Genomic DNA, 14280 nt, shown 5'->3' with positions numbered 1-14280 from the left:
CTCTGTTTTACAGTTCTTTTCTGATTGCATTACTTTTCATGTTTCATTTCTACCTGCATACAATAGACAATGTGAAATCCATTGCTTTTTGTAATTCAGTTTGCTTTTACTTTAAACCATCCTATATTTTGGCTTGAGGGTAAAATGTGTGCATTTTGTAAAAGAGAATGACTTGACTTTAATCACCTCCTCTGGATTTGCCACTGTCGTATTTCCCAATGTTAATGCATATCAACTTTCTGAAAAAGCAGCAATTTGATCACATTTGCTCTCGGGATCGACACGTTCCAGCTACTGTACCCTGGCTACTTCTTCTGTCTGTATGTCCAGTGTGTGCAATGGGCGTCAAATTATGTCATATGTGTTACACATTGCCTAGTCTGGTGCAACGGAAGTACATTGTCAGGATGAAGCCTCACACGTGCCGGATGTCAGGCTTTGCCCCTCCACTACCTGCTACCTGTGTGTTACCGTTCTCAAAATCCTTGTGTGTAATTTTTTGCAACTGTGGGCCTGATTCCAATAACTTATTTAATCATAGATAAGTATCTATGATAAATAATAAGCATTCGCAAGAATGTAGATACAGTTTTCTTTTTTAAAGAACACACCTCAAACTTCAAAAATATGGTTATAAACAGACGGGAGTCTTAAGTTAACATCCACTCAAAACAAGACAGGATTCACTTTGTCAAATTGATCATTTCATTTATTTCAATGGCTTAATAATTAAATAAATACAGACAAGATATATTTTCTTTCAAGTATTGGATGAATAAAACATTAATCTTACAGCATATGTGGTTATAGTATATATTACCCTTCACCTCTACAGACATGTCGATATGGATGTAGCCTGTCTCATTAATACCATTCAAAATGCAAAAATATACATTCTGGATAAATGTTACCTGATACCGACTGATATTTTTATATTACAAAAATAAAAGGTGACAAAAGTCACATTAACACATTGCAGCAAATTTGTGACTACATTAAAAAACACGTCAATTATGAGGATTTGCATTTGATAAGCCTGAAAACCATGTCTCTATGAGTGAATTTATCATGTTTGGTGTTTCACACGTGAGAAATTCACTTTTTCTTTCGCTACCTGCTGACCTCTGACCCCCTTAATAAAAATAATCTAAAAATGATAAATATAATAGCCTTGTTGGAGAACTCTTTAAAGCAACAGCTTCAAAATGTTGATGCTATACTGACTTGTAATAGAAAGAAGAATGGTGCCTCTCTGAACACCTGTTCTCGCGCCATTTAACTTTGGTGAGCAGGTACGATCGCCCGGGAGACTTGCGTAGTGCTGTACGGCTCTACCACTGAGTTTGGTGAAACTGGATCACATTTTATGGAGAAAATGTTTTCTGGTATTCCTTCTGATGTCCTCTGGCTGCTTTGTCTGTGATTTACGGAATTTCTTGATGGACAGAAAGCTTTACTTAGTTAGCTAAAGTAACCCAAACCGCTAACTGCTGCTAACTGCTGCTAACTGCAACGTTAGCTCTTTTTAGCTGTGCTGCCAGAACTGGGAGCTTGGAGCACTGGAGGAGTGTTGGTATTTACACTGCTAGCAGGAGCTTTGGACTGCTGGGAGAAGGAGCTTTTCAGGCCTGGGGAGGGGGGTGGGGGGGCAGAACAGAATTGGGGGAGTGGGCAACGGAATCGGGTTCAGCAGCCTCTACTGACATCATGTCAGAAGCCAAGTGACTGAAGAGGATGTTGACAGAGGAAGCCAAGAAAAGAGATAGTGACCGAGCTAGAGACCACTAAACAAGAGTAAAATCTTGGACTGGCTTTTAGTTGTTGGTGAGAACTTTGCGAAATAAAAGGCTGCCGAGCTGGCTATCTTGCTGTTGGACTAGTAAGTAGTATTAGCTAGCTTGCAATGTCTTGTGTTGTTGCACTTGCTTGATGTTTGGCTGTGTTAGCAAAGTGGTCGACTCGCTATAGTTTTTGGTCATGAATAATGTAGTCATTAAAAATAGAGAGACAAAGTCCCTTCTCTTCCTGTAGACCCCATGGGACCTTATTTGGTAAAAACATTCATGGAAGTGAACAGGGACAGACAAATATTTTTTTGATCCCGTTTGAATTGAGTCCTGTATGGTGTTTGTTAATTTAAAAGATATTTTTGCAAGTGGAAAACTCACAGTTTGTCTTATGTTTGTTATAGTACCACTTAGCTAAGTGAACTACATATCTGGTCTTGCACAATGTTCATCACCTTGCTTGCTGTTCGGCTTACACGCTTGCAAGGTAGCTTAGCTATGTTCCACAACATATGTAACGTTATCATACCTGACGTGTTTTATCGGCATTTTATCAGACGGAAAGCGAAAGAACGAGCGAGATCCGCTGCTGGTGAGACTAACGTCACATTCTGTTATGAAACACACAGGCATCGTAGCTTCAGCGAGGCGTCACTTATGCGACTTTGGGGTGAGCAGTCTTTCTAATTACGTATTTTCACTTTTACAACAAACTGAGATTCTTTTGACTTGCAAATTATCTTTTAAATTGTAAATTAATGGCTCAAATTTAAACAGGATCAAATAATTATTTGTCTCTATTCACTACCGGACATATTTTTCCCATGGTGGTGCACCAGAGGGGACAGACTTCGCCTCTCTATGCAAGTGTGCAGCTGTCCATATTTATGACAGCAGTGTATAAGTGAATTGCACTCTTAAACTGTAGAATAACTTTGCTCTAACTACCAGACATCTTCTCTCTGAAAGTTTAAACTGTATATTCAGATTTCTTTGAGGAGAATGTCCAGATGCAAATTTCAGATTACAATGTGTGGATATTACAGGATATGATGGAAGTTATGTCGCAACAAAAATATGTATTAGTTCCCACGTAAAAAACACAGGGGAAACATCACTGAGCATTTCATTAATACAAGTAACTACAATTCACATACTTGATGGATGTGAAAAACATTCATACCACAAGAAAAAAACAAAAGTGCCCCAATTGTGGACTTCTGACCAAAACCTTAACCTTACCAGAATTTAATCCAATCCTAAAACAACGTTGTTTGATGAAAATAGCAGTATTGTATTCACTACTTCTGTGAATAAAAGGGCTGCTATTAGATATGATACAAAACATTTCTAGTTAATACTGTATGTACAAATTGGATTTTAAGGCCATGATAATGTTGCCTTTTTGTTTTAATTATCTAAGATTCCTCTTATCTCACACTGTCTTGTGTTGGACATTTAAATCAGAGGAACAGGCCAGCAAAGTGAAAATAAGGACTTCAGTTCAAAATCTTTTCTAGCTCAACCAGTTTTTTAAGAAACAAAACTCCTAATACTCACATTTTTTCAAAGATATGGTTATTGTCGTACTTCAAAGATGAAAGCAGTGTGCTTCAGTATAGGACAAACATTTGCCGTATGTCCTCTTTGTTTCCGATTAGAGTCATCTATAGTCCCTTTGACATACAATTATCTTAAATTTAAATTCCAGCTCAGTATCCCTAAGAATTTTTGAAATGGAGGCATGTTGAACAAATTTGCAAAGCATAGTTTACGTCCAGTACCAACGTTCAGTACCAATGTAGGAAATAGCGTGCCTTTTATGTACTGTAGCAATTTGGAAAGTAAGGGTGTGGAGGTTAGGGTGATGGATGGGGTGTAGTGCATCCAACATTTGAGCAGGAGACCAGAGTTCCTGTTGCTTCATCTTGTAGATCCATGATCTGTACTCTTTATCCTTTGCCCTTGTACTTGATTATGTATCATATAGTATACATATAGTTACCACCGTGACATTCATTTTCTCTACAACTGAATCTATGAGCAATGCGCGCTTTCACATATCCGATTAGCCTACGCGGTGTGTTGCTGCTGCATGACGATGCATTCAATTGCAGCAAATATTGAGCCAGGTTCAACTTTCTTGCCTGTGGTGTCAGGATCCAAACTGCATCAACACAGTGGTCTCATAGAAATGAAGGAGCGATCTGCCTTCTTTAATGCAGTGCTGATGTAGGTTTTAAACAGTCTGCTGATTTGTAGCTGTAGTTCAAAGAGTGACAGGTGATAAAACACCATGAAACAATTCAAGGTTGTGATATTCTGAAAAGCAACGGTGCCTAAAGGTCCCTCTGCAGCAACCTTTTCCAAAACTGTAGTCCTCTTCATCTTTATATTCTTGAGCTTTAGAAAATTAATAGACTCCTTATCTCTTGAGCTGTTGCGCTTTGTCCAAACGGTTTGTCAAACGGGGCTTTTTTTAAATTTTGTTTTAAGAACCCATTGCACCAACTCAGCCTCAGAGCTAAGATTTTGATTTTGGCAAAACCACATGAATCATTCCCTTGTCTGCCTCATCATTTTGACAACTTTGGCCCGTAGAAGCGTTGGAGAGGAGCTGGTAGGAGCGCTGTACCTGTACCTGCTGCAGTTTTAGCCCTAAGCACAGTGGGAGAGGGAGAGCTTCAGCAGTCCCTCCGTATGCATCTTGTAGAGGAGTTTGAATTCAGCGGGCAGCTGATGGGACTCCTGCCATTTGGTGGTGAATTTGGTGCCCTTTTTGTCGTAGTAGTGGTACGGCAGCTCCTTTCCTGTGTTGGGGTCCCAGCCGAAGGGCCAGAAGCCGTACAGGTGGATCTGGTCGCACATGGAGGACGCCAGCGTGTACATCAGGATGCCGGTACTCAGGCGTTTCGGCGACAGCTGCTTGGTTTTCCAGTAGCTGTTGAGCACAAGTCAGGAGAACAATTATTAAAATAACCGTAACTTTTTAAATTATATGAAGTGTAAGTCACTTAAACGTACAATATGAATTTTTTTGCCGCTAGCCTAGAGGTCTCCTTTAATCGAAACCATGGATGTAAACGCGGACATTTGATAATGTTGTGAAGCTGTTGTCTTCATTGTTAACCACCATTGCCGATGTATCTGTTCACGGACGGGTTAATCTATCACAGTTTAATTCACATTATGTTAATTAACATTTATTTATGTCATTATAATGAAATACCTCAAGTTTTTCCCACATACTGTAATTACTTGTACTCCCCGCCACTGGGAGACTTACTTCACCGGTGAGGAGTGGGGGTGGAGGTGGGTGTGGTAGTGGGGGCGGAGGTGGCCGCTGTTGTGGGCGCCTGTGGTCTGATATGGTCTGTTCCCCGACGGATCAATAAACCTTCTGTTATTCCCATTAGCGTTGTTAGCACCCAGCGCTGGGGTTTGTGCTGGCTGGGTTCCGGTTGCTGCAGTCGCTGGATGAGCTAGCTGGCCTACTTAGCATTAGATTAGTTAACTACCCATACAGCTAACGTTACGTTGGCGAATGTAATCGTGGGTTAGTCCAGTGCTGTAAACCGTGGTCAAAACAGTTACACTAAAAATAACTCTACGAGCACGTTGAATTTTATTTTAACCTTATATTGTTACCCACCAAGCATTAGCATGAGCTATTTCTCAACGTAGAACATTGTAGTAAACTGGATTGATATTGAAATATATATCAATAAATTAGGTCTCTACTGTATTACTGTGTCACAAAGTGGCATGTAATTACGAAACAATGGTGATGTGTGGCAGACAAATGCTGTTTTGTTGTTACAGAGTATAATTCTGTGACATTGTATGATTTACCATTACTCTCTAATGTATCATTTGGTGTTTTAAAGGTTATATGACACAATTAACAGGCAACTAAACGTCACGCTCCATGTCATTGTTAAATTGATTTCTCTTGGTTTGAACGTTGTTGAAAACATTTGGGGAAATTTACGTACACAACTAAAACACTTATATAACATATGTAGAGTCTTTTTTTTACATTTAAATGCAGAAATATTACATATTATATATTTTAAAGGGTAAAACACCGGAATTTAATCTAGACCAAAGTGCAGCCATTAATCTCTATTTTCCTCTGTTTTATATATGTATATTATCATATGTTAGTGATAAGTATTTGCATTTTCTGTTTTCATTTGTTGTTGATGCTGTTTTCTGTTACTGTAATACAGCCTTTATGTTTACTTGCTATCTTGATTAATTCAGTATAATGTATGCTACACAGCATTAATTCAATCAGTACAACAGAGTCATTTCATAGTCACCACTGTCATTGTTAAGCTGCTGTCAACGATCAGCAATAATAATAATTATTGAATGACAGTATTTCTGTTTGAGGAGAAAGACTGATCGCAGAAGAGTGTTGAGTATGACATTAGAGCTGCAAAGATTAATCAATTAATTGTCAACTCTTAAATTAATCGGCAACTATTTTGATAATTTTTTTTTGAGTAATTTTTAAGACAAAAGTAAAAATTCTTTGATTCCAGCTTCTTAAATGTGAATATATTCTAGTTTCTTCTCTCCTCTGTGACAGTAAACTGAATATCTTTGAGTTGTTGACAAAACAAGACATTCAAGGACGTCACCTTGGGCTTTTGGGAAACACTGATCCAGATTTTTCACCATTTTCTGACATTTTATAGACCAAACAACTAATCGAATAATCGAGAAAATAATCAACAGATTAATCGACTATGAAAATAATAGTTAGTTGCAACCCTATATGACATGACTCTGTAGTTGCTGATAGAATTAGTGCTGTGAAAATCTATATTTTGCCAAATTTACCATGTGAGCCTTTACAGTACAGGTAATTCCATGTTGTTAAGATTTTTTATTTTGCCAAAAATTAAGAAATAGATATTTCCACATGTATTTGCTTGGGTGACACATAAATGTAGGCACAAACCTGAACAAAACAAATTCTGCTTTTTCGAATTGTCATTCAACAAAATCTGACAAAAGGCTGTTATTGAAAGCAACTGAATCAAAAAAAAAAAAAAAAGAACCTAATCTGACCACTGCGATTGCTTTCATCAGGAAGTCCTGCTCTGCAGGATCACAGAGGGGAACTCTCCAAACCGGCCTCAACAAAACCATTTCCAAAAGTCCTTGAGGTGCTGAAAGCCGCCTGAGCTGCTTAAACGTGGTTATTCTTCCAGAGCAGGTAGTCTTAATGGGATTGGTGAAGATTAGGTTACTGTACGAGTAGCCTATTCTGCTGCTTCAACACTAGGCACCGGACTTAAATCCCTCTCCACACACACAGTTACAGCTCTGTGCTATACCTTTCACTGAATAGTTTTTTTATAATCCGGCTTTGGAGACTAAATCTCCTCTTTGCCATATAGAGCACCACTCAATACAATGCAACCACACTAAGTACTACAAACAGGGCATAAATACTTGGCATTTTAAACACAGACATACAAATAGAGAGTGATAGATGGACAGACTAACAAGTCCAGAAATTTTTCACCCAGTGCTATCATTATCAAAAACCACCAACTAGTAATTAAAATAAACTTTTTTTTTTGTAAAGAGGGTTGGGCATGAAAATCTATATTTTTTCAACAAATCCGATTAAAAGGCCAAAACCCAACAATAAATATCTTATTCCTCTGTGCCATAGATACTCATTGTATTAACTATTTAAAACAATCAATGAGCCACACTGTTAATCCACAGCTGAAAAAAGTCCCAGCAGGGGTTAAAGTGGGCTGGAAAGATCTGGAACAGCATTCCGGCACCTTCAATTAATAAGTAAATTAATCCTATCGGCAGTTTCATACATCAGTGTGACGCCAAATATCCATTTTGCATTGCATTTCCCCTATTCATTCTTAGCAGCACACCATCATGAGTCCATGCGCAAGGCTACTGTCTGTGGCTAGTTCACATTTCTGTAAAAATAGCTGGACAGTCGCATACTATCTAAACTGGTCAAGTCAGTAGAACTGGTAAAGATCACGTTGTCGGTAGCCTAACTGGTTACGAACAGGCTTGGTAGTGAACGCCATGGTAACATGCTGCAAATTCAGTGTTTTATAGCTGAGTTAGATAGATTGGTGATGCTGTTTTGCGCTCATTGTTCTCTGTGAAGTTAGCTGGAAGTGAATGTAGCCCCATTGTGTTTTAAGTGGACTGACTGCGTCGCAATCTGTTTCAAAAGCCTTTTTGCCATATTCCACTTTAACCCCTGCACATGAGTAACATTTGCTAAAAACTACACTTTACGCTAAGTACGCTGTTGGTTTTGATCTTTTAATGGGATTTGTTGACAATGTGAAAAAATGTATCTGTACCTAGATATCTTATCTGGACTAGGAAAAAAATATGTAAATGCCACAAAGGAACAATAAGTACCTTGACTTGGGACACGCTCTGATAGAAGAGTTTGCTAGCTCCGCCTACCTCATTTTCATATTGAGATCTGATCACAGTGAGGGCAGAATGAAGATAATATTACTAATAACAGATGTAAATAATATGGTTCCGGAAGTTAAAATACCATTCATTTTCTCCATAAGGATTTTGATTATCAGCCATAATGTCTAAACCATCCAAGGAAGACTGATCACGAGCTTCGAGGTTGTGAAACAAAAGTTTCTGCTCCTCTAGAGGCTAGAAGTCTGTTTAAATGTTACATGCTACATGTTTTATACGCAGTACTATGGAGGAATACTACACTACCCACAATCCTTAGCGTAACAGCAATGTCTCTGATTGGTAAAACTCACTGTTACCATAGAAATGTTCACCGCAGCCGTGAACGGCTAGAGCGAGCTGCTGCCATTGAAGTCTATGATCGTTTCTGTACATAGTCTTGTACCTTTGCCTTTTCTGCCGTATTTAAAATGTTATTTTGCACCCAATCAAATGTTTTATGGTCACGATTCATCTTGTAGCTGTTTGCTTGGTCCCAGGCTCTAAACTCATTACATCAGCATTTAATGAAACAGCAATGGAGATATTGAACGGGGAAAAAAACCAGAACCAGATCCGTTAAAAAAGTGTTAACCAGGCACAGATCACAGGTTATTTAATACCAGGTGGAGACGTGATCTTTGTTGTAAATCTACTGCAGTGTTACTGCGTGTCTTACCTGTTGACATACTGCATGATGTTTCCCGGCCAGGCCAGCTGGACTTTCAGCTGACCTCGATGTTCTACGAAGAAGTCCACCAGCGTCCTTGTCACTGTCGCTGACGTGTGGAAGAAAAACGCCGGGATCCACAGGATGGCACCGTCAAGCTTCTTTAGGCTCAGGAAGAAGTTGTTCCTGTCCTGCACAGTCAGTAAATTGTTGTAGTATTTCTCCAGGATACTGGGGTTAAAGGTCGTCATGTTTGTCCGCCGCCCAACGTCCTTCTTAAAGATCTCGGTCGGCGCAAAGTTGCAGCGGAAGACAAAGTCAAACTTCTCGATCTGGGCTCCACAGTGCGAGCCAGTAAGGATGCCGCTGTTGCCGACCACGGCACAAACATTGTAGTGCTTGTTGAGGATTGGCGAGACCGCAGGGAGGAGCGAGTGGAAGTTCTCGCCGATGGAGAAGACGTACTTGTGGCTGGAGTAGTCGTAGTGCATCAGCTGTCCGATTCGGACTGAGTCTCTTATCAGTGTGAAGTTGTGGGGGATGTCGATGTATTGAGAGATCTCCTTTCTGCAATACAAAAAATTAATTTTTGTACATTTACTGCGTCCTTACTTTAAAGGAACATGCCGACTTATTTGGTCTTTAGCTTATTCACCGTATCTCCCAGAGTTAGATAAGTCCATACATACCCTTCTCATCATCGTGTGTGCTGTAACTCTGTCTGATGCCCTGTGGTGGCAAATTTTATTTTAACCATTATTGATTAATGATTATAACCATTTGCTTAAAGATTGTTTTAAACCTCCACAAAAATGCTGTTCCTTCCTCTTAGACTCTTAAAGGCCAGAGAGGGACAGCAGCAGCCATGAACTCTTAGCCTAGTGGTTTTTGTTTAAGAAACTCTAGCTTCTCATTTTGTTTAACTTTTTAGCTGACAAAGTAGAGAAGGCCACAAAACCATGTTTCCTACTGCCTCCTGAGATAAAGGGTTGTTTAGGCTAATGAAAAGAACAGGAGCAGAGGGGAAGGTAAGGATGGGTTGACTTCTAATGATGTCCTATTTTCAACTCTGACCAGGCTAAAAGATAAAGTTAGAGGGGTGGCTTGAGAGAGGGTTTTGACTATATGATGATGTGATGTTTAGATTTTAGTTTAGTAATGCTCATTCAGTTGTACTGCATGTACCTTTGAATCTGTATTCTCATATTTTGCAAAATATAATAAATGCTCAAAGACCAGACTTTGGTTTAAAATCTCAAACAGTCTTTATTCGTTTTCATTTTTATCATTGATATTTGTTTACTCTGATGCTTCATAGAAAACTTCCATCACAGCCCCCACCGCTAGCCTAGCTTAGCACAGATCCTGGACGTAACCAGCTCCATCTAGCCTACTGCTCCCAATAAGTGACAAAATAACGCCAACATTTTCCTATTTACATGTTGTGATTTGTATAGTCACAGCGTGTACAAATAACAAGGTCACATGAGACAGCCATCTTCTAAATGTATACATACTAGGAACTATTCTCCACAGAAGGCGAAGCACTGCTACTTGGGTGGAGTGATTAGCGCAATACCTGAAAAGCACCGTTGTTACTCTCTGATCCTCACCACGGGGCTTCTCAGGTGCTGCGAGCAAATCACACAGAGATGAGAAGTGTATGTATGGACTTATCTAACTCTGGGGTTTTGGTGAATAAGCTAAAGTCTCAAAAAGTCGGTGTGTTCCTTTAAGCATCCACAAGTCTGTCTAAAACCTCTCTGTTGTATTTCGTTTTGAATTTTTCACAACACCCACTATCTCAGTACAGGGAAATCTACAGGGGGTGGACACAATAATAGCAATACCTTCACAGTGCAATGGTGTTAGATTGAACTGTAGGTTGTTCCAGGTGGACAGAATAACATTCACCTTCCAACCTAAAGCAACCCAATATATGAAAACAATAACTGCACCTCATTCAGTTCTTTCAATAAAAGGAAGTCATTAAAAAATATGAAAAAATGTTTTGGGAAACCTGCAAAACATAGGAGTATATTATACTGAACAACAGTAACTTAATTTCTTTACACATTTTAATTACATTTTACCTGTTTAGTTTCAAAGCCATTGTTAATTAATATATTGGAAAGTTAAAGACGCAATTCACCAAAATTACAAAAAAGAAGATAGAAAATTCTAATTTGAGATATCTGCATCTGGATTTTCGGACTTTCTAGCAGCAGATATCTGAGAGCCGAATATCTCTAAACCAAATATAACCACAACTATCTGCATCAATAGATGCTTTTTGCGTAAAGGTACCCTTTAACATTAATAAAAAAAAATAGTACGGCAGAAAGAACTACTGAGCTGAAAGGTATGGCTGCTCGGTAATGTTGCTTATCAAGAAATGTAAGCTTATTTTACAGGTCTTCTCATTGTAAGTCATGGTACACTGCAATAAGTGCTACACCCACCATGTAGGTTTAATAATAAATAGTTGTGAACTAGTTTATTTGATCTGTTGTATGTCTGTCTGAAGTATCAATATACCTTGCCTTTACTTACAATGTGTCAGTACATACACAACAATATATTTTAAATACAACTACCAAAGTTTGAGTAGTTATTACTATGTGATTATTGTGTACATGAAGTGTTATAAAAGTGAGTTGACATACACAGTCTATGTGAGTAGTTATGTCTGTGATTACTGTATAGACACAAAGGTTATAAAAAACAAGTAGTCATCACTTTCCCCCTGATGCGTCTGAAGTGTCTGTTTGATCTGGGCGGACACGTACAACAGGTATAAGCAGCTTGCTTGAAAACGTTTACTTAACTTCATACCCTCGGCGCTGCAGAACTGAAAGGATGCTAGTTAAAGCGGTAAGTTAAGCCATTTTAGCCAAATTATTACTGAATGATTGGTGAATTCGTGCTAAACCGATTATTCTAGAGGTCCTGTTTGGCAGTAAACGTTAACTAACGTGCAAATCGTACTAACTGACCTGCATGCATGGAAAGCTAAGTTAGCTACCCGGTGGTCCTGTAAGCTACCTAGGCAGTCGGGGCTGTTACCGTGTTTAACACATCCTAACGCTAACGTTAACTGAAAACAGACACCTGAAGCGAAGAGATTCAATGTAGGCTAAGCCGATTTAGCTGATATTCAATGAAGACTAGGCTACAGACATGCTAGCTAATGTATGCCTTTGCTAACGTTATCATGTTTCAGCCTTGAATTTTATCGACTCGTGGTCTACATTGTATCCGCCATCTTGCTTCTTTAATTTAGCAATAACGTGGTGTGTTGCAGAAACCCCTCCCACAAAAGACACTAACGCGAGGTAATTACAACTAAAGTTAACATTAGCTGTTAGCTAAACGTTTGCTGTTAGCTAACGTTAAACACAGAGATGTGATTGTTGAAGTTCAAGTTGTTTACCAGTTCCACACGGAAACAAAGCCGCTAACATTAACATAATGCACAAAATGAATCACACACAAAGGAAAAAAATAAGAGTGAAAAAGAGAGAAAAATAGGCCACATTACAAACAAACAAATCTGATAAATTCTCGCATGTAGGGTATTTTGGAAGTCACACTGAGTAAATATACATAAATAATGTTATGTGAATTATAAAAACCATTATAATGTTGATGCCTGTTATAGTAGCAGTGTTTCCTTTAGGATTTTTTTTAGCAGTGGGGGCAGGTCTGTCGTCCGTTAGGGTTAGGAGACTTGCTAAAGTAAGGCTTGGTTGAATACTTGATTTTGATTGGTCAATCACTTCATTCTGCGATCTGCTATTTCTATATAACAGACCATTACCATGTATAACAGATCATTGCGGAGTTCCGATTATTGAAGGGCTGCCTGTTTTTTAAACAAATGAAATAATTTTTAAAAAATCAATATTTGTGCTCATACGGAGCTCAAAGGGAAAGAGCTAACAGAGCATTAGTTAGCTCCATTGTTGGCTCATCAGTGTGACCTGGCTTCCTCCAGAGAGTCGTGCTCATCAGTGGTAAAGTTAACCGTCCCGACCGAGTAACCTCTATGAGTAGCCATATTATAAGCTGTGGAATAAGCGGGATAATGTAGAGCGAGCTTGTTATTATCTCATTACCTGTTTCTATAACCAAACTCCTAAAGTTTGTTTGTCTCCGCCTATAGAGTCGTGATGAAACCGAGGTGTACAGCTAACTCAGCGGTTGCACAATGAAAGTTTACATGTGCCATCAGCCCAATGCCATTGTCATAATATGAAATTCTTATTGATGAGACAGGATCTAACTGTCAAAAGTAGTGCTTGGGATATAGATATGCATTTTTATAGCTGTTAATGCAGCATCATTGATTTACCGGAGGATGGAGCCTAGACTCATTCACACGTTTGATTAGGTTCATTTTACTTAAAAAATTAACTTAATGCAACTTAAATTATAGGTTGCTAGAAGTTAACCATACTCATTTAAATTGTGTTAAATATCATGTACAAGTGAGTTACGTTTACTAAGAAAAGGAAGTTTATCTAACTAAACAATATCAGTAATATTAATCAACTCAACTTGATTTTGCTGGGTTCACGTTAAGTAGTGTTACAGCGTTCATGCTACTTAAAAATGCCATGAAGTAAACGAAACACAAAATGCCCAATGAAAACTCTTACCTTATTACTTTTTAGAGTGTACAGTCACAACCGTGGATAAGACAGTTGACACAGTGACCACAACAAAATGTACTTTAACAATGGATTAAACAGTGGATTAAAGGAAATCCCAGTACTGAACAGATCTGATGAACTATAAACACAGTAAAACCAGTTAATACCAGTTGTGCATTTAAATTCTTTCCTTCAATCCAATCAGAAACAATGGTTATGATGACAGTGACCCAGATGTAATGTATATTATTCTCAGCATTGAACATGATTAATGCAGATTAATGTGGATAATGGAGGAGCAGATTTTTGATGTTGCAGTTGTTCTCTTGTATTGTTGCTACTTTGTTTGTTTGGCCCCTTCAAACCTGATTAAACCCCCTTTAACATTCAAGCCTTAAAGGGGTGATAGAATGCAAAACCGATTTTACCCTGTCATAGTTGAATAACGAAAGTTCGGTGGGTAAATAGGACATACATAGAAGCTCAAAATCCCATTGACACCCCTTTACTATGAAAATCTCATATTTTGAAAACGGGCGAATCTCAAAAACCGGAACCTTTGTTAGCCCTTGGGTGTATTAAGAGAACGGTCACGCCCCAACATTTACATAGGCTACACAACTGACCTGAGATCAGGTAGTCTTCTGAATCTAGCTAGGTCATGCAGATCTCTGCTATT

The 14280-nt window shown here is 38.7% G+C and overlaps 1 protein-coding gene across 1 annotated transcript in view; it reads right to left on the bottom strand.

Moving 5' to 3' along the window:
- Positions 1-693: 693 nt before the first annotated feature.
- Positions 694-14280, bottom strand: part of st8sia3 (ST8 alpha-N-acetyl-neuraminide alpha-2,8-sialyltransferase 3) — a 28424-nt gene continuing 14837 nt past the window's right edge. The window contains exons 3-4 of the mRNA XM_039780447.1: positions 8956-9513; positions 694-4728 (exon numbers count right to left, since the gene is read on the bottom strand). Of these exons, the coding sequence (XP_039636381.1) occupies positions 4446-4728; positions 8956-9513 (841 nt within the window). The 3' untranslated portion in view covers positions 694-4445. The remainder of the gene's footprint in view (positions 4729-8955; positions 9514-14280) is intronic.

The sequence above is a fragment of the Perca fluviatilis genome, chromosome 17, assembly GCF_010015445.1.
Source record: "Perca fluviatilis chromosome 17, GENO_Pfluv_1.0, whole genome shotgun sequence".
Classification (NCBI taxonomy): Eukaryota; Metazoa; Chordata; class Actinopteri; order Perciformes; family Percidae; genus Perca; species Perca fluviatilis.
Note: the sequence above shows the minus strand (reverse complement) of the source record. Positions and strands in the feature narration are given on the sequence as shown.